The 25155-nt window shown below is 40.4% G+C and overlaps 1 protein-coding gene across 1 annotated transcript in view; it reads left to right on the top strand.

Annotated features, from left to right (window-relative positions):
• Positions 1–25155, top strand: part of Tmem163 (transmembrane protein 163) — a 215833-nt gene that overhangs the window by 162949 nt on the left and 27729 nt on the right. The window contains exon 5 of the mRNA XM_021724401.3: positions 14687–14783. Within this exon, the coding sequence (XP_021580076.3) occupies positions 14687–14783 (97 nt within the window). The remainder of the gene's footprint in view (positions 1–14686; positions 14784–25155) is intronic.

Here is a 25155-nt window from a genome sequence, read left to right on the forward strand (position 1 = left end):
CATGTGTTTGGGTCAGTTTTATTTGTGTGTCATCCAAATAGGTCATTTAAAAAAAAAAACAAACAAAACAAAACAAAACAAAACAAAAACCTCTGTGCCAGTCACTTTGCCAATAACCTCTGTACATAAACTAACAACATTGTACCATTATACCCACTAAACAGAACAAAATTATGGCAGAGAGGGATTAAATAGCTTAATAGCTTTCCTGAGGTCACTGATGAGTGCTGCTGCTATTGGGATGTAGCCAGACTTTGGTTCCAGAGCCTGTCCTTTGAGCAGTTAGTTTCTGCCTCTTTTCCCAGCAAAAAAGATCAGTCACCCAGGGCTTCCACTGTTGCTGCAAAAATTAGGGCATTGTGATGGATTTCATAGAATTTATTGTGCACGATAATTCCTTATAGAGCCATCCTCATCTGTAATTAATGAATTGACAAATGAGTCCTTTTTAGGACATTGATTCCGTGTGGGTGTATCAAATATAAAGTGACAAGTTTGTTGTCAAAAGTCCCTCCCTCCCTTGCTTCTCTAAGGTGGTAGTATGTTGAGTTAGGTGACTGATAACAAGGATCTCTTTTTCTCTGTACTCCTTTTCCTTTATATTGGCACAAGTGCTTCTTTTCTGGATGAATACCTTGAGGGTAGGACTGGAGATCTGAACCATCTTTGTTCCTCCTTTGATACATGGTTGTCCACTCTTCCCTCTTCCTTCACATCTACCCATCTTTCAAAGCTCACTCATCTTTCTCCTTTTCTGTCTTTCTGATTGAGTCGATACAGATTACAGAACACTCAGGCCCTCTGTTCCATTCTGGATAGTGCCAGGCCTCAGAAGGACTAATGACAACCTTTCTGAGTTCATCTGGCTCCAAGAGAAGCTCATGTCTTTTTCTGCTCCAAACTTGTCCCTGCCTCCTAGATCACATCCAGATGTGACCTTTGTTAACTGCACTCATTTGAGGCAGACACAAACCTTGGAAGTGACTCCTCCTATATTATAGAAGATTTTATAGACTACCTCCAAAGGAGGATTTCAGAAAAATATGTATTAATTGAAAGAGAAAAAAAATCTAACTTTGTTTAGTTATCATCTCACATGATTCATTTGGTTTAGTTTAGTCATGTTCTTGCTTTTGGATCTGAGAGTATCTTAAATGGCAATATGAAATCATAGGCTATTATAACAATTGTGCCAGGGACTGTTGCATTTGTTTGGGTTTTTGAGTCTGGAAGAATGCCCTAATTTTGGGATCCTGGATAGATTTAACTTGCAAAACCAAGAGAATGTTGAAGGTGTTGTCCTGGATCTACTTTGGTTTGTTCATAGAGGTGTTTGTGGTTAGACTGGGTTTGTACATTTAATCTCCAAATGGTCTTGCTTGCTCTTAATTTTGACAGTGCACTATAACTGTTCCTTTTAAAAATACTTCTGGAAATTTTTCTGCCTGGGATTGGGGCCTGAGGCAAAGACCTGGTTGCAAGTAGCTGATTAGTTGATGCTGATTCCAGAAGGATTCACAGAAAGCCCAATCGGGGAGTGGGGAAAGTTAGACAGGGATGGATGAAAAGCTAGTTAAGGTGTGAGGCATTATCATGATCTTTTCTGCAGGCAGAGGGGCTAGATTTTGTCTCTGAGAAGTATATACCAGGCCACTGCAGTGAGTGCTGAGACGGAACTGTGTTAAAGAACACAGGGATGTGTCTTCTAAGACTTGGAAGGAAATCTGAGCTGGCCAAAGATGTGGCACCAAAAGCACCATTTACACCTTATTGTCCCCTGCAGTATTTTAGGTGATTCCTAGTGCTTTAAAACATTTTCCCTACATGTCTTTATTCTATAATATCTCTGTATTAATTCAACACTATAGCAAGTTACAGTTAGGTTCCGTAATTTTTTCCATTCCCGAGATGGGAAGTATGCTAGTGGCAATATGATAGCCGTCATGTAAACCCCAGCATTTGCCTTTTGAGGTGATGTGATCAGTGATATTCTTAATAGCCTCTTTACCAGAAGATCTTCATCTTTTAGTATTTTGTGAACTCAGTAATAGATTTCAATGAAACTTCTTTAAGTTACAGAATTTTCAGGAACTTGCCCCCTCCAGGTGAAAGTTCTAGGTTTAATCATTTATGTGCTTTTCCCAAATTGCAACCTGTTGGGGCTCCAAGGTATTGATAATTTTTTAAATAATTTTTGCCAAGGTCTCGGCTTGGCACCAGAATCATGAGCCACCACACAGCTTTGTAGGTTCAAACAGCAATTCTTTTTTTTTTTTTTTTTTTTTTAAATTTTTGAATATTTATTTTTTAGTTCTCAGCGGACACAACATCTTTGTTGGTATGTGGTGCTGAGGATCGAACCCGGGCCGCACGCATGCCAGGCAAGCGCACTACCGCTTGAGCCACATCCCCAGCCCGAAACAGCAATTCTTTATTCCAGCTCTCACACCGCCTCCACACAGGTCCAGGGGCAATCACGTTCTTCCGTCTCCCGCACACTTCACCTACTCCAGGAGGCTATCTCCAAATCACATTTTAATCTCACGAGAACTCAATGGGAACAAGCAGCAGGAACACCCTAATCCCAGCAATAATCTTCAACCTCTAACTTCCCTAAAACCCATTATCTTAAACTGGCAACGCCTTAAACTCAAGGATCCGGTTACTTCCTCAAACCTGATCAGCTCTAAACCTGGATCCGCCTTGGTCCTTGAGCAAGGTCACCTTATTAAAGCATGCATGCAATGTCCCATCGAATGTCCTCTAAGCAGCATGGGGTATGCTTGGCAAGGAAATTTCGATGTGTCATTCCTGCTTGGTAATGGCCCTCAGCAAATTTTAAATCATTATTCTGTTTAGAAAACTAGTTTCCCAACTCAATGGATGAATAACATTTTCTTCTAAAATGCTCCCTTTCTGTGTTATCTATTTTTTCTTCTCTTATGCTAGAAAATGTCAGCCCTTCAAAATAGTAGAACTTGTAGGTCACAGAGATGTTTCAGAAATGAGTAAGATCCAGCCAAAAACATGGTGCACTTTTTTCCCATCTGACAAGCTTGTAGTGATATATGAAAAGAAACCTAGAGTTTTCAGATCCCTCATTGGGAGACTCATATTTTCTACCCTAACTTGCCAACGGGTAACTAATACCTACTGTTAAGTTTTTAGGTTTTGGTTATGTAAATAAATCTGTCCCTCAAGCCTATTGATTTAAAATTAAAAAAAAAAAAACTTTAATGAGCAGGAATTCCCATTGTTGCATCTGAACTGGAATTTTAAAGTCTCAAAACCTTGGTGTTTAAGTGAAAATTGTTAATTTCAACCTGAGAAAACCAGGGTCTGGAGATGTTTTCCTAGGTTTCTCTATGTTGATGACAAGGATAGATCTAGAACCTTGGACTCCTAAGTCCTACCCCCAGCTTAGCAACTCCAGAAGCACTTCTGTTTAGGTTTGAAAATTTGTGCATAAAACTGTATTCAAAAGTTGTTTGTGTTTGTTTAGATAGACAAAACACCCAGATATAGAAAATCCAATGTTTCTATATTAGTCAGAGTTCTCTAAAGGAACAGAATCCACAGGAAGTATAATTATAAAAGGGGGACTTATTAGGTTGGCTTCTGTGACCAGAAGATGAATAGTCTATAATGGCTGTCTGCAGGCTGGAGAGGTGGAAGAACCAGTAGCTGCACAGTCCAAGAGGCTAAAGTTCCAGAACAAGAGGGATCAATAGTGCTATTCTAGTCTGAGGCCAAAAGCTTCTAGAGAATCCACTTTGGAAGAGTAGAGAAGTTCGAGTCCAATATCTTCAGACAATCACAGCAGCAATGAAGAGCCCATTCAAGAGGAATAGAGCATGCATCTGCTGTTGCTTCCTTGTTCTTCCAACTTTATTCCATCTAAGGCATCATCCTATTAGATGCTGCTGCCCATGCTTAGGGAAGGTCTCATTTCAGTTGGCTATCCCACATGCCCTAGACACACCCTCACTAACACACCCACAAGCCTCTTAATCCTTGGCATCTCAATCCAATCAGGTTGACAATTCAAATTAACCATTACAATCTCCAAGACACAGTTTGCCTATGTTGCAAGCTTCAGATTTGGATTCAAGTTATTGGTTAGGTTTATAACCTGGACAGGTCATGAATTTTTTTGAGACCTTCCCCAGTTCTCTGTCCCTATTACCCCTCTTGCAACCCTTATAACTTGTCAGATTAGGAAGAAAGAGCATCCTCCATTTGGCAGCATGGATGGAAATCACATGAGAATGCCATGAGAGTTCTCCGTAAGCCACAAATTCTTACTCACAGATTACAGGGTGTTGGCCTCAAGGAATTTTTCCCCTATAAGACTTGGCCTCAAAAAGGACTGTCTGTGGTGGGTTTACCAGAAGTCCCAGTGATGAAAGAAGGATTAAATTAGAATATTATCTTTGGTATTTGATATGTGCTCAATATCATCTTACTGGCATATTCACACCAATCCTGAGAGGGAAAACACAGTTGTTATTGTTTTTGTTTTTGTTTTTTTAATCATTCCTATTTTCATCATAAGGAAACTAGGTCTTTTAAAATATATATATGTATATATATATATATACATATATATATTTTAATTATAGATGGATATAATATCTTTATTTGTTTATTTTTATGTGGTGCTGGGGATCAAACCCAGGGTCTTATGCATGCAAGGTGAGTGCTCTACCACTAAGCTACAGCCCCAGCCCAGAAACTGAAACCGTGTCTTGGGAAAGGAGAAATGACCAGTTGAGCTTGGATGAATGCTTGCTGCACTTGGCCTTCCTACCCACAAGTTCTATATCTACTAACCTATGAATTGAAAATATTTGGTAAAGAAAATGTACTGAACATGTACAGATGTTTTTCTTGTCATTATTCCCTAAACAATACAGTAAACAACTGTTTATATAGCATTTACATCATACTAGGTATTATAAATAATCTAGAGATAATATAAATTATACAGTAAGATGTACATAGATTCCATGCAAACACTATACTATTTTACTTAAAGGACTTGAGCATGCACAGATGATGGGCTGTGCAACTCACTGTAGATACTGGGGAACAACTGCATATTGCCCAGAAACAGTATGACAATCCACAAAACCATAGCGTACACACCTGAGCCCCTCGCTCAATTTCATAGGTGCTCACAGAACCTGGTTATTTTAAGTTTGAGACTTAATAAAGACCACCATTTTCTGTCATGTGAGAACATAAATAAATGGAAATGTTAAAAAGAGATGTAGCTAGAGAAGGCATTTTAGAAACTTTTATCAAAAAATACAGCATTTAGGCCACATGTGGTAGCACATGCCTGTATTTCCAACCCCTCGGGAGGCTGAGGCAGGAGGATTGCAGATTCGGGGACATCCTTGGCAACTTAAAAAGATGTTAAAAAAATGTAAAATGGACTGGGGAAGTAGTTCAGTGATAGAGCTGTGTTCAATCTCAAGTACTGGGATGGAGGCGAGAAAGAAAAAAAAAATTCAGCATTCAGAAAAATAGAAGGGAAAAAGTTTATCTTTTCACCATTCTTACTTTAAAGTTTATTTCCTTCCCCAAATTTCCTCCCAGATTTACATTTATTTGTACATATTTCTAATCTGTAGATATAATTTTAATCCTGTTTTTTCACTTTTTATTTTTAGGCAGTTTTTTTGTGATCTATTGAAAACAATTTAAATGTTACCCAATTGTCAACTGAATTGATATATCACAGTAACTGAAACACTCTTTTTGTGGCACATTGAAAATTCCCATCTTTAAGTATAAATAATGCTGCTGTGAACATTCTTCTGCAAAAGAAGCTTTTCTTTTAGGGATAGATTCCCAGAAGTGGATCAAAGCAAATGAACAATTTAAGCCAATTACTTAAAATGCTGCAATCAACTAGGTTGAAACACTGGAGAATAGGTTACTAAGGTAATGCTAGAATATTTTTGTAGAGATAAAAAGAAATAATAGATTAAATTAACCAAGTCATGCCAAGAAGTCTGTGTGGAAAGTGCTGAGCTCATTGTTTCGCATACAGCTGGTGCTGGTTCCTCCACCCAGCATGGCAGTCCCAGAAATCACAAGGGGGCTTCAGTTCTTGTATGTCTTTATTCCATGGCCTATTGAGAAATGGCCTCATTGTTTCCCTCTGACATCTATCCATCCCCTTGTCTACAGCAACACGGAAGCCTCAGCACCAGGCTGTGTCTAAGCTGCTTTGACCCTTGTAGGAAAGAGCACCTGGAAACAAAGGTTTGCCAAACTAGTGCATGGCTGATGCAGACTGGGGCCTCTTCATTGCTGTGGCAGATGGTGTTTTCTGAGGATGACCATAGCAATATCATCCCTCCCTCTCATATGCTCTTCTACATGTTTACCCTGTCACTCACTCATCAAAAGTGATATCTCATTCCTCCCCCACTTTGATCTCAGTAAGCCTGCAACTCCCAGACAGCAGAATACTCTGGTAGGATGCTGTATGATTTCCAAGACCTTGCAACTTCTGCCTAATTTGGGGGGATTTCCTAACAAGCTCAAGAGGAAATCAGCCACCATGCCGTAAGCTCAACTTCCCCAGGGAATATTGGTTAAGCACTCGGGTTGGAAAGCTTGGCCAAATTTGGACTTCTCTCATCCTTGTTATGAGATGAATCATCCTGGTTTTCAGTCCTTACTATCATTCATCTTGATCTCAAAGTCCATGGAATGGGTCTGATCACCTCAGTTTGGGCCAGGTGCCTTGGTTCAAGATAGGGTGCAATGGCTGTCAATTCTACCCTTGGGAATAGAGCCTGAAAGGAGAATGGAGAGGAGGAAGCGCAGGGCATGTCAGGCCCTGCAGTTGCTCACCAAATATATTTTTGCCTGAGTTAGCTTTAAAAAATGCAGATCGAATCATTATCAGTTTCAAAGCTGTCTGGAGCTCTGGTTTTTGTAAGAAAGCTAAAGCAGCTCAGCTTAGCACATGAGGCTTCTCAGGGGTGGCCCACTCCCACCTTTCTACTCAGCTTTCCAGCCGGGACTCTTCATGAAACCTGTCCTCCAGCTTTACTAGGGAATTTGTGATTTCTTGGCAGTGGGTAATGATCTTACCCACTTCTGAGACTTAAATGCAGTCTTTATGCTGATGACTCCCAATTTATGTCCTCCACTTAAACTTATCTCTGAATCTCAGTGCCCATCTCCAGTTGTCTTTCCAACACTTCCAATTGGGTGTTATTTATCAGCTTTTTCATTGCTGTGACCAAAAATACCTGAGAAGAACAATTAGAAGAGAAGAAGTTTATTTGGGGGCTTATAGTTTCAGAGGTCTTAGTGCATAGAGGGCTGGCTTCTTTCCTCTGGGGCAGAATATCATGGTGGAAAAGTGTGGAGGAAAGCAGCAAGGCACCAGGAAGCAGAGAGAGACAGAGACTCCATTCTCCAGGGACAAAATATAAACCCCTAATGCACTCCCTCAGTTACCCACCTCCTTCAGCCACAGCTGACCTGCCTTCAGTTATCACTCAGTTAATCCCTATCAGGGAATTAATTCACTGATTGGGTGAAGGCCCTCAAAACCCAATCATTTCACCTCTAAGCTTCCTTGCCTTGTCTCACACATGAGCTTTTGAGAAACAACTCCCATCTAAACCATAACAGATGTCTAACAGACATCTCAAACTTAGCATGTCTAAAACTGAAGTCCTGATCTTTCTCCTTCAATACGTGCTTTTCCCGCATTCTTCCTACCTCAGGAAATGGCAGCTCCATCTTTCCCTTTCCTTAGGTCCCAAGACTTGAATCATCTGGACTCTTTTTTTATTGAATACCATGCATTAATAAAATGGAATATATCCCTGAACAGACCAAGACTCAGAATCAGACCATCTCCAAAAACCTCACTCCTTCAGTGTGATTATCCTGACCTAAGTCATCCTTTGTCATGCTCTCAGCTGACCTGAATACTGTAACAGTTTCTTCTCTCCCTTTCTGCTGTTGCCAAGCAGCAGTGATCTGGTTAAAATGTGCCACACAGTGTCATTTCCAAGTTCTAGTCCCCTGTGGCTTTCCATCTTTGTAAATGCCTACGTCCTTGTAACGGCTCCAAGACCTTATAGGATCCTCACTGTTTGAGTTCACTTCCACCATTTTCCCTCTTTCTCATTCCCTTTGTGGTTGCCTTGATGTATCTCCCTCATGTCAAGCAGACCTTCTGCCTCAGAGTCTTGCTCTTCCCTCTGCCTGGAGGGTTCTTCCACCAGATATCTTCATGGCCTGCTCACTAGAATGGTGCTTGGCACAAAGTAGTTGCACAGTATAAATGTGCTGAACGAAGGAATCTCATATGCCTTTGAATCTGCTTTTTATCCCTCTTTACCAAGTCAGCTCCTTTGGATTGACTTTTGACTTCATTCAAAGTCAACTCGGAGCTCCTCTGGAAAGATTTCTGTGTGATTTAAAAGCTTCCTCTCCCTACTTCTTAAGGACCTAGTATATAAGAGGCCCTAGTTTCTATCCCTGGAGGTGTGGGGAGTAGGGAATGGGATTTCTATTGGTTCAGTTCAGCTTGTGTATTCTTATAGATAAAAGCAAATGACCACTTGTTGAGAAAGGAGAGATCTTTAGTGGTTGTATGTTGAAGATACATATGGTCTAACTATGAACAGGGGGATGCAACACTTGCCTGGAGAGCTCTGTTCTGAGGGACCATATGCAGTCCAGTTTAACTTCACCCTAGCTGTAACCCATTCACAAAACAGCCGGTGGATGAAGTTGAAGAGGGGGAGATGGGAACATGAACAGAGAAAGGAAATGGGACCTGGAGCCCAGGAGAGTCAAGAAAAGAGATGAAGATGGTATAAAAATATTAGGAGAAGAGAGGGAGTTCTGAAGTAAGAAAGGATGCAGGAGGTGATAATGATGGAGTGAGGGGAGGGGCAGAATTTCAAGCAAAATGGTGCTTGTTGGGCATAGCTATCAGAGAGAATGGGGGACTGTCTTACCACCATTCATTACTGACTTTCTCCTTCCTTTTATACTGCCTCCAAACCAATTTTGGTTTGTGGCTTTATTTGAAATGGCAGAACTCATGGAGAGAAAGAGCTATGAATAAATGAACATTAGAAACGGTGAAGTGGGCTTGGAATGTGGCTCAGGCGGTAGCGTGCTCGTCTGGCATGCGTGCGGCCCGGGTTCGATCCCCAGCACCACATACCAACAACGATGTTGTGTCCGCCGAGAACTAAGAAATAAATATTAAAAAAAAAATTCCTCTCTCTCTCTCTCTCTCCCCCCTCTCTCACTCTCTCTTTAAAAAAAAAAAAAAAAAAAAAAAAAAAGAAACGGTGAAGTGCTATGCGTGCTCATACCACTTGGCTGTCTTTTATTTTTCATTATTTGTTTGACATTTGAATAATGCCGCAGATTACAAGTGCTTTGGAGACTATAATAAAACATGATCGCCAAAATAATTGTGCTTTAAACTGTGCCCCGAATTGGTTAATTGCCAGGGCTACACATGTTTTAGGCTTGTTATAAATTAGAGTGAATGGGAGAAGCTTCTGGTACGTGGCTCTTTTGATCTGAGGGGAAGTTACTTAGAATTGGCATGACAGGACTTAGGCCTCATGAGTAGGAGCTATGGACCTTGAAACCTGCAATTGACGTGGGATCAAACTTTCAGTCTGACCTCAGTTTGGATGTGAATACCTGTCAGTAGGTTTTTGCCCTTATAATTTCAGAGGCAAAAAGTAATGATTCTAGATTATTCATAGATTTCCAATGTTATGCACAGTTAGCAATTCATAGTTTTTAGCCGGAAAATAAAAGGTGAGTTTAACCCCCTTTATCATTTCTTTGTAATGCCTTTGGCCATCTCTTTGGATTTCACTAGGTTTCTTTTGGACTTTGTGTCTTAATACAGTTCCTTAAATTTGAACACACATTAGAATCAACTGGAAGTCTCTATCCTAGAGTTTCTGCTTCAGTAGGGCTGGGGAGGACTTACTCAGAATTTGTTTCTCTATCAAGTTCCTAGGTGGTGTGGATGCTACTGATCTGTGGCACACACTGTGATAACTGCTGGTCCCTTGGGAATTTTTTTAAATTTGTTTTAATTAGTTACATATGACAATTGAATGCATTTTGACATATCATACATAAATGGAGTATAACTTCTCAAATCTTCTTGTTGTACATGATGTAGGATTACACTGTTCATGTAATCACATATGCACATAGTGTCATAAGGTCTGATTCATTCTATTATCTTTCCTACCCCTATACCCCATCCTGTCCCTTGACTCCCCCTATCTAATCCAAAGGACCTCTATTCTTCCCTAGCCCCAAGTCCCCTTATTGTGAATTAGCATCCACATATCAGAGAAAACATTTGGCCTTTGATTTTTTGGGATTGGCTTATTTCCGTTAGCATGATATTCTCTAGCTCCACCCATTTAGTGGCAAATGCAATAATTTCTAACTTCTTTAAGGCTGAATAATATTCAATTGTGTTTATGTACCAGATTTTCTTTATCCATTCATCTGTTGAAGAGCACCTAGGTTGGTTCCACAGTTTAGCTATTGTAAATTGACCTGCTATAAACATTGATGTGGTCCAGTGGGAATTTAAGATCAGTTTCAGTCTGGGTTCATCGGGGGACTATATTGATGTGCTTTCTGGTGACCTGGCTTCTCAGTGTCCTCTTGTCTTGCCAGCCTGTCCAGGTGAAGGCCACATGTGCTAGGGGAGTAGATATCCTTTTTCACCCTCTGCCATCTGTCCTTAAGCTTGGAAGTAGCTCACACAGATGCAGAAGCAGCCATGTTTGCTCCTGACCTGAATCTTTATTGGTTTGAGCATGTGATTTGGACATCCAGAGTCTTTCAGTGGTTGGATGATTAACTGGGAGTAGCCACTGGGAGGGCATTAGTTGATTTGGGTTCTATTTCTGAGTGGACTTCAAACTCCTTGCGTGACCTTGGGCAGGCCTCTTAGTCCTCAACATGCGATTTTGACTCCTTGTATTTATAAAACATACCTTTCTGCCTCCTCATTAATAAAATAGGAGAAAAACAAAAACCCAGGTCTGGTGAGTTGCCTCCAGGGGATTTATAAGCTGATGTGCAGAACTCTGAGTGCCTGAGGAGAAAGCTGCTATGTAAACACAATATATTATTAATAAGCCATAAAAAATAGCATCACACCCTCTGCTATTAATAGCTGCTTCGGGCTGTCAGAGTGGCTGGGTCCTAAGACACAGGCTCCAGCAGTGTTGAAGGAGGGGCCACTGTGGTTTTTGAGTTTGTAACACATTTAAAAGAAATTGACAGTGAGTTCTTAAAACATTTTTGGGCATTTTCATAGGTGTCTTGGTGAAGAAAATAATGATTAAAGTTCTGTGAAACTCAAGACTAATAAACCAGATCACACATTTCTTTTGACTTTTGTTATATTTCAGAATTACTTTACAGTGTGGGCTACTCCATGTGCAATTGACTGAAGTGTTATGAGTCTCTTTCTTCCTAACAGTTGATGCCCCTTAGAATCTATAGGGAGTAACTTACATATCAGTTAGTGATTAATTAATCCATTGATGTTTATATCCACTCTACAGATATATTTGAGACATCCTGCTACATGCTACTATAGATATTAGGAAATAAAAATGCGTTTTTAAATGTCCATTTTTAAATTTTATTTAAAAATTTTTTTTGACCTAAGGAATTTGTAGTGTAGCTTTGATTAACAATAAGTAAGCAAGAAATTATGTATCGAGGCTCTTGCTGTATTTAAACTTGTCTTAAGCATATATACTTAAGTAATGTAATGAAATTAAAATATACATATGCTTTAACTAATATACATATATTAAGTAATTTAATAAAATGAAAACCCACTTTTTGTGCATGATCAAGCCATGCCTGCAGCGATCTCATAGAAGTAGATTTCCTGTGCTTCACTGTTCTCTGTCCAGAAGAAGCAGAGGCTATTTGTTTCCTTTTTCTCCCAGGAGAATGGAGAAGAGGATATAGTGGACAAATTACCTGGAGAAGGTCTAGCTGTCTTACTTGTTTCTCAGCGAGAAAAAGCTAATCAGTAAACACATGTTCTGTGGAGCCTGGGGCCTGGAAAGGCCATGAGACCAGTCTTTCCCTCCTTGCCAGCTTGAGTGACCACTCTCTCCCTGCCTCAGTTCCAGGGAGTTATGGGCTTTGCCTCATAGAAAAAGCTCCCTAGGGACAGGGCTTCACTTGGGTCTGGGCCTTGCATTAGAATTAGATTAAAATTAAACTAGGCCAGTACACATTAGAATTGCCTGGAAGCTTTTATAAAAAATGCAGAGGTCTAGGTTTACCCTAGAGAGTCTGATAAAATCGAACTGGGGTGTTTGTCAGGTAGGAAAAAAAAAAAAAAAGTTCCCTGGAAGAGTGCAGTGGCTGGGAGGTGCTTAGTTTGTGATTGAATTTACCTAAAAAGGAGTCTTTTCCAGGCACCCAGGAGTTTTGTGAATGGAGGAAAAAAGCCCCATTACAAAACTGACCTCTTGCTCTTGCAAGACTTCTGTTTCTATTTTTCACTTGAATAAATCCTACTTTTTTTTTTCACTCTTGGAAAAACAAATGAAAATTTTGCAGACTGCTGATGTAGCTCAGTGGTACAGCACTAGCTTACACATGCAAGGCCCTGGGTTCTTTTCCTTGTAACCCGTCCCCCCCAAAACAAACAAACAAACAAACAAACCTTATGTTGGAGGCCTAATTGACTTCAGTCTTTTTGTCTATACTGGGACCCCTTCCAGCCCCTTTGCTCTCAGGTATAAATGGTTATTCCAAGCACTGAGTACAGCTGGCCATCTTCCAAGGAGGTGCTTGGTATTTGCTTCAAACTGATCCTGAAACTCTGGGAATCCCTGCCTTTGTTCCAGTCCCTAGTTACTAAAGGACCCTACAGTAAGGGCCTGAGAGCACTTGGTCACCTGCCCCAGGTGCACCATCTCAACTGAGCTGGTCAGCCATGGCAATGAGTTTTTACTGCCCACATTCTCTTTTCTCCCTCTCGAGCATATGTTTTTCTGTGGGGGCTCATTACAAGAATGCATGGCACTGGTGGTGACTCATCCATTTGCTCAAATCTCCACCAAGATCCTAGCCCATTCATTACCTTTTCCTCTATCTATGTGTTCATTTTGTGTGTGTTTTTGCTCCAGCCTGCAATGATTCATTCTTTGTCTTTGAAAGGATAAAACCTACCACTAGAGGGTGGGTAAGAAGACTCCATGCTGTGGGTTCACCTGCTTGTATTCCTCACTTCTAAATTAGGGGGATTGTATCTATCCACAGGTTTATTAGGATTGTACGTAGGTTCCACTTCAAAATTAGGTGAACAGTTTGGGAATGTGCTGTTAGTCTAGAAGATGGAATCCAAGAAGAATAATGAAAAAACATTTTTTTAAAAGATATATTTTTAGTTGTCAATGGACCTTGATTTTCTAATTTATTTATCTATATGTGGTGCTGAGAATTGAACTCAGGGCCTCACACATGCTAGGCAAGCGCTCTATCACTGAGCCACAACCCCAGCCCTGAAAATTGATTCTATTTGCTACCTGGTGGAAGAGGCTTCCAAATGATGGAGGTACCACGTTGGGATAGGAATGATCTAAAACTAATTGTAGTTGTCCTTGTATTCTTCCTCTCCATTTTGGTATTTTGACCCTTGTATTAGGATTAGCATTTCCTCTTGTTTACTTTCATTTTCTGTCTCCTGAGATTTGTTGTATCTGTATTGCCAGATTCTGTCAAGAACCCCATAGATTTTCTTATCAGTCCTCTTCCCCCGACCTTCCCAGTTGTGTATCATCTACTATTATCATTGGCCTCATCTTAACTTGCTCCTGTCTCCTCCTGTGCTGGGTATTTTGCTTGACCTCATCCTTTCTTCTATTTTTCCTTTTATTTTTCCTTCTCTCTTTCTTGTCGTCCTCTCTGTCCTCTCCTTCCTGTCCTCCTTTCCTTCCTCTCTCTTACCATAAACACTCTGTCTTTTGTAATTATCAAATCATTCCTCCTTCTTTCGGCTGGGAAAATCCAAAGGTTTGTATTTTATTGAGTCATATCCAGAAGAGGCATCGGGAGCTGACTTCCTTTGTCTCAGCTATTATCATCAACAGTTTACTTCATCATTTCGTTTCATCTTCAGGAAGGACATGTTATTCCTATACAAAAGGTGAGAAAATACAAGCTAAAAAGAGTTTTAGTTCCTTGACCAAGAACCTGCAACAAGTTAAATGGCAGAGCTTGGGATGTCCCATGCCAGTCTCCACTCTGTTATTAAACTCTTCACCCTTTAGCCTTAGCAGGATTGAAGCAGCAAGTTTGCCAGGCAAGGGAGAAGGCTTTCATGACACTTTTATGGTAGACCCTTCCATTGCCAGCATTCATGGAGTACTGCAAGGTGATGTAGGATGGTGAACCCCTTACCTGTGAGGTTGCCTTTGTTGATAAAATCCTGAACTGTATTCTCCCAGAGTAACTTGGTGTCAATCCTGGGACTGGGGGGTGCAGTGAATTATGGCAAATATCACTTTTCAGATGGTGTGCTCCTCGTAGTCAACTGTGCCAACTCTTCAGCAGTATGGAGTTCTCCCAGTTAAGACTCTCAATGTTTTGTTTTTTGCAGAGCCTGTGTCATCTTGGGGGTGATATTCCTTCTGTCATCCATATGTATAGTGGTCAAAGCCATCCATGACCTCTCAACTAGGCTGCTCCCAGAAGTGGTAAGGTCCTTCTTCTTCCTTAACAGTCTTCCCCAGCAGTACCAGCTCCTCTGCTGCCTCTCACCACAGATTTCCTGGTGGGGGTTGGCAGGTTCAGAGAGAATGTACAACATTTTGGGGGGTCTGGAAGAACTCGTTGCAGGCATGCAAATGAGTTGGCAGAGCAAAGCACTGGGCAGGAGGAAGAAACTCCAAATAATTGAGCTGGTACTGGGTCTATGTTCTTCTCCTTAGGTCTTCTGATTACTTGTAAAATAAGATGTCTTTGTTTTAATAAAGAAAAATTGGGTTATTTTGTGTAGCACAGTGATCCAATCTGTACTGTTTATATCTGTTGTTCTGTATTCATTCAATGATTTCTGTAATAAGAATTATTTATTTTTTTCCTTTGCACTTCAATTCAATACATAAATCTATTTACGTGAGTTTTTCTAGCACAGCTGATATTTGAATAGAGAAACTGGAGGATACAATTTCATATTTAAATGTGTCTTGACTGCTTTGTCCTCTAGGTGAGAGTCATTACCCAAGCTCTTGACATTTTTTCCTTCTCCCCTTTTGAATGCTAAGAAAAGAAATATTTTTAGAGTCTTCTATCAGGCAATATTCATAGAAGGCAACTGATTTGGTTTCCAGGAGATGAAGATGCTGCCATTACAATAATTCTCTGTGTACAAGTTCAAAGCAATTTGAATGCAAAATACATCTCTTTCCTCAGGATGTGATTTGATTTGAACTTGGCCACTTGTACCATCTTATATGAGGCCCAGACAGACATTTATTTCACTTTTGGAAGAACATGCTAATCCTTTTGGGGTGATCTATTGCATTTGTGGGTGTGTGTATACATGTGTGTTGATGGGGATGGTGTAAATGAAGCAGGAAAATTCTATTGGATTCAGTAGAGACACTGACATGGCTGCATTCAGTTATTGTCTTCCTCCTTCTCAGGCTGAGATAACAGCCATCCCTTTTAACTATTATTCATTACCACAGTTGGCCCAAGGCTTATTCTCTAATAACTCAGTGACAGGGAGGAAAGATGGATGCCAGGGTAGGAATGCACACTTAGGGTAGTCAGTCTTTTTCAGAAGCAGAACTGGCTCAGGGAGATATTAGTGTTTATTATACTCCTGTGCTCTTCACCTCCTAATTAGTGAATTCTCTCACTCTGATCTTCTGGTTGCCCAGGGCCTTGGACTTTTCCATCTTTTTCCTCTATCAAGCTTGTTATCCCATTTTCCAGTCTTTCTGAATCTAAGTTATGAAGTCACTGAGGGTAACTTTACATGTTGAATGACTGATAACATTTTTGCATTTTTCAGGGCAGGGAAATATGCTTCAACTTTAAGAAATGTTTATAGGTGGAAATTTTCAGCATTAACCAGTCAGCACATTCATTTGCTTAGGCATTAAAAGTCAGTTTCCAGCAGGGCTAACTTGATATGGGATGGATGACTGTGTTCACAGCTCTTGTAGAGGGCCTCTTTGTGTTTTTCTTGGTAGCTGAACCATTATTTCATAGGGAACAGTCTCTCATTATCCCATGTGTACAACTCTTCTTTGTGGGGGCAGGTACTGGGGATTGAACTATGGGGTGCCCAACCAGTGAGCCATATCCCCAGCCCTATTTTGTATTTTGTTAGAGACAGAGTCTCACTGAATTGCTTAACACCTTTCTGTTGCTGAGGCTGGCTTTGAACTCGTGATCCTCCTGCCTCAGCCTCCTGTCCTACTGGGATTACAGATATGTACCACAGTGCCAGGACCATGTGTGTACTCTTAAGCAAAGCTAACCAACTTAAATTCCATGTCATGGTAGAAATATCTACAGTGATGCCCTGCTCCAGGTAGAGTTCACAGTGGGTGAAGAGCTCCATGGTTGTGCCCAAATGAATCCTTTCTTGGGGAACCCATACTTACTGCAGTGTTTTATACATTATGAACATGATATATATATATATATATATATATGTGTGTGTGTATACATATATACATTTATATGCATATATATATATGTGTGTGTGTGTATACATATATACATTTATATGCATATATATGTATATATATACATTTATATATACACATATATATACATATATATTTATACATATATATATATGCATATATATGTATATATACACATATATGCATATAAATGTATATATGTATATATACATACATTTATGTGTGTGTATATATACACATATATATTATTTCATTTATAAATTATATACATATACATTTGTTTATTTGATCCTTCAGCATTATAAACAGTTAAAAAAAGGGGCTTTCAAACTGCACAAGCTCCCTCCTGCATAGCGGGAGACCTCCTATTTGAGTGGACACAGGGACCATATAAAATGCAGGTCATGGCCAAAGGTTTTTCAATACCAGGTCTTCTGACTTCTTTGCTCTGTGCAAGAAGCTTCTGGATGCCAATAGGCTATCAACAAGCCCCCAACCTCTGGCCTACAGTAAATCAGAGTGAGCATTTATCCATAATGCTTTATGTAAATTAAGATTCATACACTCAGATACTGCCGAAGCCAGTCCTGAAACAAGAACAGGAGAAGCCAACCAGATCTGTAGCTACCAGAGAAATGAAGTTTCTGTCTTCCCCCTGAGTTTTTATATCAGAATATGGGCCAGTGTTGTCAGGTCTAGCAGCAAGGTTTGCGGAAAAAAATAGAAACCTGTGTCTACTGTGAAATAAATTGGCAACTAATTAAAAAAATAAAAATGAAAACCCTGCCTGGGAGTGGGAGGATAATTTCATGCAGGTCAAATAAAACATTGCTCTTGCCTGAATGCAGGGAGTTTGCTACTTCTCGTGGATGCCAGGCTGTAAGTAGGATCTGGAAGAAGCCAGGCTTCAGGGTCTTAGGGCCTTAATGTCATGAACTCCCTTCCCAGTTATACCTGTGGCCTCTGCCCCGGCTGTGGAGCTGCAGTTTTACATTTGATTTCTATTTAGTCTGAAGCCATGTTTTCCCTCCCATAACCCTGTTCCCTGGGCTGCTTTCTTTTTAATTCAGCTGCACAATTTTCTGAGAGTAAATGGAAGAATGGGTCAGTTTTGAATAAGAGAGCTGTGCAGTTGGGAATTACCCAACCATGAAGTCAGCTGGCTCTGAGCCTCTGTGGCGTTGACAGCCATGCCAGCCCCTCAGGGCTTTGCTGGGGGAGGAATCAGGTCATCCTGGCTCTCTGGGGAACCTCAAACCAGACTCTGGGGAATCAGCTGCGAGCCTTCATAAGCAAGTAAGATAAGCCTTACCGCCTGCAGTCAGTGCCTTGTTTGGTTAATGGAAAAGATTCCAAAAGAGCCGCTTCTGAAAATGCCCAGATTGTAGTTCTTCTGGAAGTCGGAAGTTGGGCAGTACTGTGATAGAGTAGTCAATACTTGCCTTATGTTAATGGATTCCTATTTATTTATTTATAGCACGAAAGAGAACAACTTCTAAACAAAAATGAGCAAAATGAGCAGGTACCCTCTGACTGCCTTACCTACTGCACCTTATTTATTTCATTTATTTATTGACAAGTAAAACTTGTTGCATAACATGCTGTTTTGATGAGTCTAGGTTGTGGATGTCTAATACGGATTGCTTTAAAAGAAACATGGTGCTCTTCCTGTTTTTACCTCGATACTGCCTTGTTTTCATAAGAACTGGCAGGTGGTTATGCTTCTCCTTTTTTCTAGCACACAGGCTCTGAAAGCTGAAGTGATCTTTCTGAGGTTATCAGCTGACTGGCAGCAGTCTGGATTTGAACCCTGTTCCAGGGCTGTCTTGGCTCCTGGTACTTTTGGGGTCCTGGTCCTCCTGTCTGATCTCTTCCTCCTTATGCTCCCAGAGGGCCATGCTGCCAAGGGCTATGCTACAGGGAGGGTGCCTAGGCCCCTAGCTATACTTTTCATGTCTTTCTGGCTATTCTTGCCACCCCTGCCCCTTACCCCACAGCACCACCCCTTGCACTCTAGACCACTGACCAGGGCACCTCTGTTACCTTGTCTCTTAAAAGACCCACTTAGGGTGAACCAAGAAGTCTTAGAACATTCAGCAGGACAAGTATGGAACAGGGGGCCATAGGAAACTTGGACCCTGTGGAAGGCACAGCCAGCAGGGCTGCTGAGACCCTGTCCAGGTGTGACTCTCCTCTCTGCTTTTCCCCTGTTTACTGTATGATCACAGGCATATCACATGCCCTCCATGAACCTTCGTTTCCTTATGTTTAACATAATACTTAGGTTAGAGATTTATAATAAGGATCAGATGAGCAATTAAAAATAACTGCCACTGGGAGACATTTCTTCTGTAATTGGCTCTTCAGGTTCTGCTTTTTGAGGTTTCTGAATTGCTAATCAAAGTTACCCTAACTTTTGAGATCTGTGGTAATTTCAGGCTGGGCCTCTCAGTCCCTTTTTCTTGTCTCCTGGTCTTCCTCTTACTCAGGACTCCACACTGTCCAATGGCAGCTATTGTGATGCTTGACTTTGGTGAACCCCTGACCCTTGGGAATCTTGCTCTGGTTTCCTGGATGGGTTGATAGGTGCTCTCCTGCAGTCTTCAGGTGGCCATAGCTAACTCTGGGCCACATTCACAGAACATAGAATGCACTATCAGAATACCTGATTGTGAAACCTAACCAACCACTCCTTAGCTGGGTGACTTTTAGGAAACCATTTCTCCTCTGTAAGAATCATTTCCTCATTTGTTAAATAGGTATAGTACCACCAACGTCACAGCAGAGATTGTAGAAAGCAAATGACATAATGAATGTGGAATTGCCTTATAAACTGTCACATGCTTTGCACAGGAAGGAGATAGTAGTATTTGATTCCAAGGCTCTAGAATCCCAGTTGTTACTTGTGAGCTCACTGTCCTGATCTGTGACCACCCTGTTATCTTCTTCTGCCTTTGGAGGACCATGACTTCTTTGCCTTGAGCTCTTGGCCAGTGTCTGGGCCCAACCTCCTGAAGTGGTCATGTTGTCACTTATGCTGATTCCCATGATAATTACAGTAGTCCTACATGGCCACATGTTGCTACTAATAATAATTGCTACTTGAATGTCATTTTGTCTCTGGGCACTGGAGATACAGAGTCAAATAGCAGTAATGGCTAAAGATTTTACATTGCTCTGTAGAGTTCTTCTCAGAAGACTTGCCTTTTGCTCCCAAGGAGCTCACAGTTAGGGAGAGCCCCAAAAGCTGATACAGTTGGTTTGAGGTGAAAAGTCTCATAATAGAGACTGTCCCATGAGAACAGAGAGAAGACTTTGTATCAGCTGGGACGCAGGGATCTGTGCTGGGAACTTCCTGGAGGGCAGAATCTCCATTCTTCTGAAGGACAAGTGGGTGTTGGCAAGACCAGTGATAGCAGGGTGGGAGGAAGGAGCAGAAGCAGGAGGAGGGGGAGGTGGTGGCCATTCCAGGCAGAATGGCTGCAGGAGTCACTGGTTCCTGGTAAACCTCTTATTTCTCCCATATCTTTGTTCTCTGTTTACACAAGAGCCTCAGAGTATAAGAAGTACAGAGAGAAGGGGAAAAAAAAAGTAAAAGAAGAGGAAGCAAGAGGCAAAATAACTGTGTTGTAAATCAGGAACAATTCCTTAGCAAAATTTTGTTTCTTCCTCCTTGAATACCAAGGGAGCCCTGCAAGCTGCCCTTTGTCTATCTCCCCACTGTTTTGGCCTAATAATGCATCCCACCCACCAGAGCAAAGCAGCTTTACTCCAGCAATAACAGGGAGCCCCTTGATTGCTCCTTTTCTTACAGGCGGCTGACATTAGCTTCGTATTGTGTCCAGGCCCTGTAGACTGTGAGGGTGGTGTCTAGCAGGGCAGTAGTTTTCTATCAGGGGTGACTTGTCCGACAAGTCTTGCTGAAGTGTCCCACTCTTGAAGACTGGGGAGCTCTCCATTGATCCTGTGGGGGATGGATGTGCTCCCATAAGACCCTGAGATGGGATTGTACTCTCATGAACAAAGGAGGAAATGGAACTCTTGGAAAGGTGTTTTAGGTCTGTAAGTCCGTAACCAAAAACTTTCCTCAAGGATCTTCCTGCCTGTAGAAGTGGCAGTGAATCTTAGATTTATAGGCTCTTGTGTTTGCAGATGTTTGGGCCTGTAACTCAGGTTAGTAGGAGTTCTTTTTATGTTCTTCAGCCATTATTACCTTGGCTATTAGTGACTCTTCAGCTTGAAGGGGGATGGAAATGGCTTGTCCTGCCTCTTTTCCATGCCCCTATCTTTAGTGCGAGGTTCCACTTGCTTTCTCCCTCTGGTCCATCTCTTGAACACAGGGCTTCTCCTTTCCACACAGTCAGCCTTCTGAGGTCTCTCCTTGCTCATGTCCTTGGAAATCTCCCTTTTATACTCATCCATTCTCTTCCTGCTATCTTCAGTTACTTTTTACTTGCTACTTCCTACCTAGGTGTTGACTTTCAAGCTCTTTGACCACTCTTAAAGTGGTTTATCTGCAGACACTCCCATCTTCACATTCTTTTCTAGTTCCAACTCTACCTCCCCTCAGCTTGCCCCTGCCAGTAGATCTTCATGGCATCCCTTTGGAGAGAGGAAACATTTAACAGAAAAAAGGAAACGAGGGAGAGGGCAGTAAAGGTTTGGGCAAAGTGAGTGTTTTCCTAGCATTGCTTCCTACTCAGTCAGCTTGTCATCCTTGGGTTTTCTGAAGTGAGCGCCTCATCCCTGGATTGAGTTTCTAAAGGCTCTATACGAACAAAGTGAGTGCTCTGAGGCTATATAGCACTGGGATTAAGAATCTGGGAGCTGAAGGCAGGAAGGCAGATCCCAACTTAGCCACTTTCTCCCTGAAAGAACCTTGGCAAGTTGTTTGATTTTTCTCTACCTCAGTTTGTCTGTTGTAAAATGCAAAGAATGGTACCTTCATGGTACAATTGTTAACAAAATTAAAAAGATACAGGGATTTGCTCAGCATATAACTATTGAATGAATGTTGGCTAATATTATTGTTGTGCTAGAGAAGAGGCTTCTAAGAAAACTGGCTGACCTTTTTTGATGTCTTTAGTGCTGCAAGATTAGGCTGTATTGAACCATCCAGGAAATGCCTTCAATGATGCTCTTTTCAGCCCAGGTTGGTGATGTTATAGATGCTTTCTGGTGCAATAACCTATAATTCCTGGATCCTCCATCAGCAATTTTTCAGTATGATATGCTATCACGCATAACTCTAAATTGAATTTAGGAGTGGTATTGACTAGTACTAGTACAAAAATATTATTAACGAGTACTTAACAAGGCCCTTAGCATGCTCCTGCCTCTATCTTTCCTTCCCTGCATAAAGAAAGGCAGCAATTTGTGGTATCAGAATGTCAGCAACATCCCATTCCTGTTACTTCAGACGGTATAATTCCATCACCTCAGCAAGATTGACCTCTTATTTGTCTTAGAGTCAAGAATCAAGGAACTTCTGAGAGAAGAGAACTGAGCACTGATGAAGGTTGATCATTATTGGCTTGAATTAATTCATGGGGAACACAAAGCCCAGAAATAAACCCACACATATCTGGTCAACTGTTTTTCGGCAAGGTGCCAAGGTAACTCAATGGGGGAAAGAAAAGTCTCTTTGACACATAGTCCTGGACCAACTGTATAGCCATATGGACAAAAAAGGACATTAACTCTTACACAAAAGTATAAGCCTTAATGTAAAACCTGAAGCTGTAAAATATCTGGAAAAAAAAAAGAGAAAATTGGTTCAATCCTGGGCTAGGCAAAAGTTTCTTAGATATGGCCCCCAAAGCATGAACATAAACAAAACAATGAAAATTGTACTTCTTAAAAATAAAAAATCTTTGTTCTTCCAAAACACCGGGAATAAGATAGAAAGGTAGCACAAACAACATATATGTCTATGGAGAACCACTTTATAAGAAGAAAACTAACCAATAAGAAAATTGGAAAAATAGGTAAACAAATAGTTCATAAGAATAGACAGATGAATGTCTAATAAGCCTTATAAACATGTTCAACATTATTAGTCATCATGGAATTATGAATTAAAAAGCACTATGTATTCAGAATGTCTAAAATAAAACAAAACAAAATCCCGGAGACCAAATATGTGTGGGGCATCTAGACTTCTCAGAAACTGATGGTGAGAGATTAAAATGGTACAACCAGTTTGGAAAACAATTCAGATTTTTCTTTAAAAGCTAACCATTTTCTGCCTGACCTAGTCATTCCATCTTTAGGTATTTATGCAAGTGAAATGAAAATATATCTGCACAAAGACTACACAGATGTGTGTTGTAGTTCTATTTGTATCAAAAGTTGGAAACATTCTAGATGTTTATCAACAGGTGAATGGACAAGCCAGTTGCAGTATATCTGTACCATGGGCTACTTGGCAATAAAAAGGCACTACTATTGAATGAATCAGCACGGGTGAATCTCAAAATTACTAATGTGGGTATCCAGGCAAGCAAAAAAAGTAAATACTACGTGACTCCATTTATTTAAAACAATTATCAATAATCTCAAAAAACATTTGGGAATAAATCCAAAGAGGTAAAAGATCTCTACAAGGAAAATTATAGAACAATAAAGAAAGAAAATGTAGAAAACACTAGAAGATGGAAAGACTTCCCATGTTCTTGGATAGGCAGAATTAATATTGTCAAATTTGCTATATTACCAAAAGTAAGCTACAGAGTCAATGCAATATCAGAATACCAATGACAATGACATTCTTCACAAAACTAGCATAAATAAGTCCTAAAATTCATATGGAAGAATAAAAAAACCCCAAACAGCCAAAGCAAGCCTGAGTAATAAGAACTATGCTGGGGACATCACCATACCTAATCTCAAATTAAGCTACAAAGCTATGGTCACAGAAATAGTGTGGTACTGGAATAAAAAGAGACCTGAAGACAGTGGCATAAAATAGAAAACACAGAGACAAAGCCATATAAGCACAGTCATCCTTGACAAGGGTGCCAAAAAGATACGTTGGAGAAGATAGCCTTTTTAACAAATATGCTGGGTAAACTGGATATTCATATGTAGAAGAGTGAAACTAGACCTCTTTCTCTCACTCTGTCTAAAAGTCAACTCCATGGATCAAAGACCTAGGAATTAGACCAAAAACACTAATTGCTAGAAGAATATATAGGGTCAACATTCCAAAATATTGGCACAGACACCAACTTCCTTAACAAAACCCCTAAAGCTCAAGAAATAAAACCAAAAATCAGTAAGTGGGATGGCATCAAATTAAAAAGCTTCTGCACAATAAAGGAAACAATAAGGAAGTGAAGAAAAAGACTATAGAATGAGAGAGAATCTTTGTCTGCTACTATTCCTACAGGAGATTAATATCCATAATATATTAAGAACTCAAAAAACTTAATACCGAAAAAAAAGAAAACTCAGAATATCCAATCAATATTTGGGCAAATGAGCAGAAGAAATAAAAATGACCAACAAACATGAAAAAATGTTCAACATCCTTAGCAGGGAAATGCAAATCAAAACTATACTGAGATTTCATCTCCATTTAAAATAACAATCACCGAGAATACAAATAATAATAAATGCTGGTGAAGGTATAGGAAAAATGGTACATTTATACATTGTTGGTGGGACAATGAATACTGTAATGATACCTTCATACCCATGCTTATATCAGCACAATTCCCAATAGCCAAGTTGTGGAACCAACATAGGTGCCTTTCAACAGATGAATGGATAAACAAAATATGGGGGGCTGGGGATGTGGCTCAAGCGGTAGCGCGCTCGCTCACTCTCTCTTTAAAAAAATATGGTATGTAAACACAATGGAATTTTACTCATCCATAAAATAGAATGAAATTATGTCATCTGCTGGTAAATGGATGGATGGAACTAGAAAACAGCATACTAAGTAAAATAAGCCAGACTCAGAAAGTCAAGGATGGAATGTTTTCTCTTAAGAGAGAGAGAGAGAGAGAGAGAGAGAGAGAGAGAGAGAGAGAGAGAGAGAGAGAGAGAGAGAGAAGGAATAAGAAAACGGAATAAAACAATAATAGAAAGCAAATCAGTAGAAAAAGTGGATGGGGGAGGCAAAGAAAAGTCACTGGGGAAGGAGAGTGAACAAGTTAGCTGCATTATGAATATAGTATAATAATCTCACTATTATGGATAAATATGCACCAGCAAAAAATTTTAGATACAAGTTTATCTGTAGGACAGAAAGCAGATAGCAGTTGTCTGAGGATATAGGTAGAATGAGGGAGGAATTATTAAAGAATCCACAAGGATACTTTAGGAGAGATGGAAATATTAGGTTTTGGCCATAATTTTACAGGTATAAAATATGTTAATGTTGATCAAAGCACACACT

Source organism: Ictidomys tridecemlineatus, chromosome 7 (assembly GCF_052094955.1).
Source record: "Ictidomys tridecemlineatus isolate mIctTri1 chromosome 7, mIctTri1.hap1, whole genome shotgun sequence".
NCBI lineage: Eukaryota > Metazoa > Chordata > Mammalia > Rodentia > Sciuridae > Ictidomys > Ictidomys tridecemlineatus.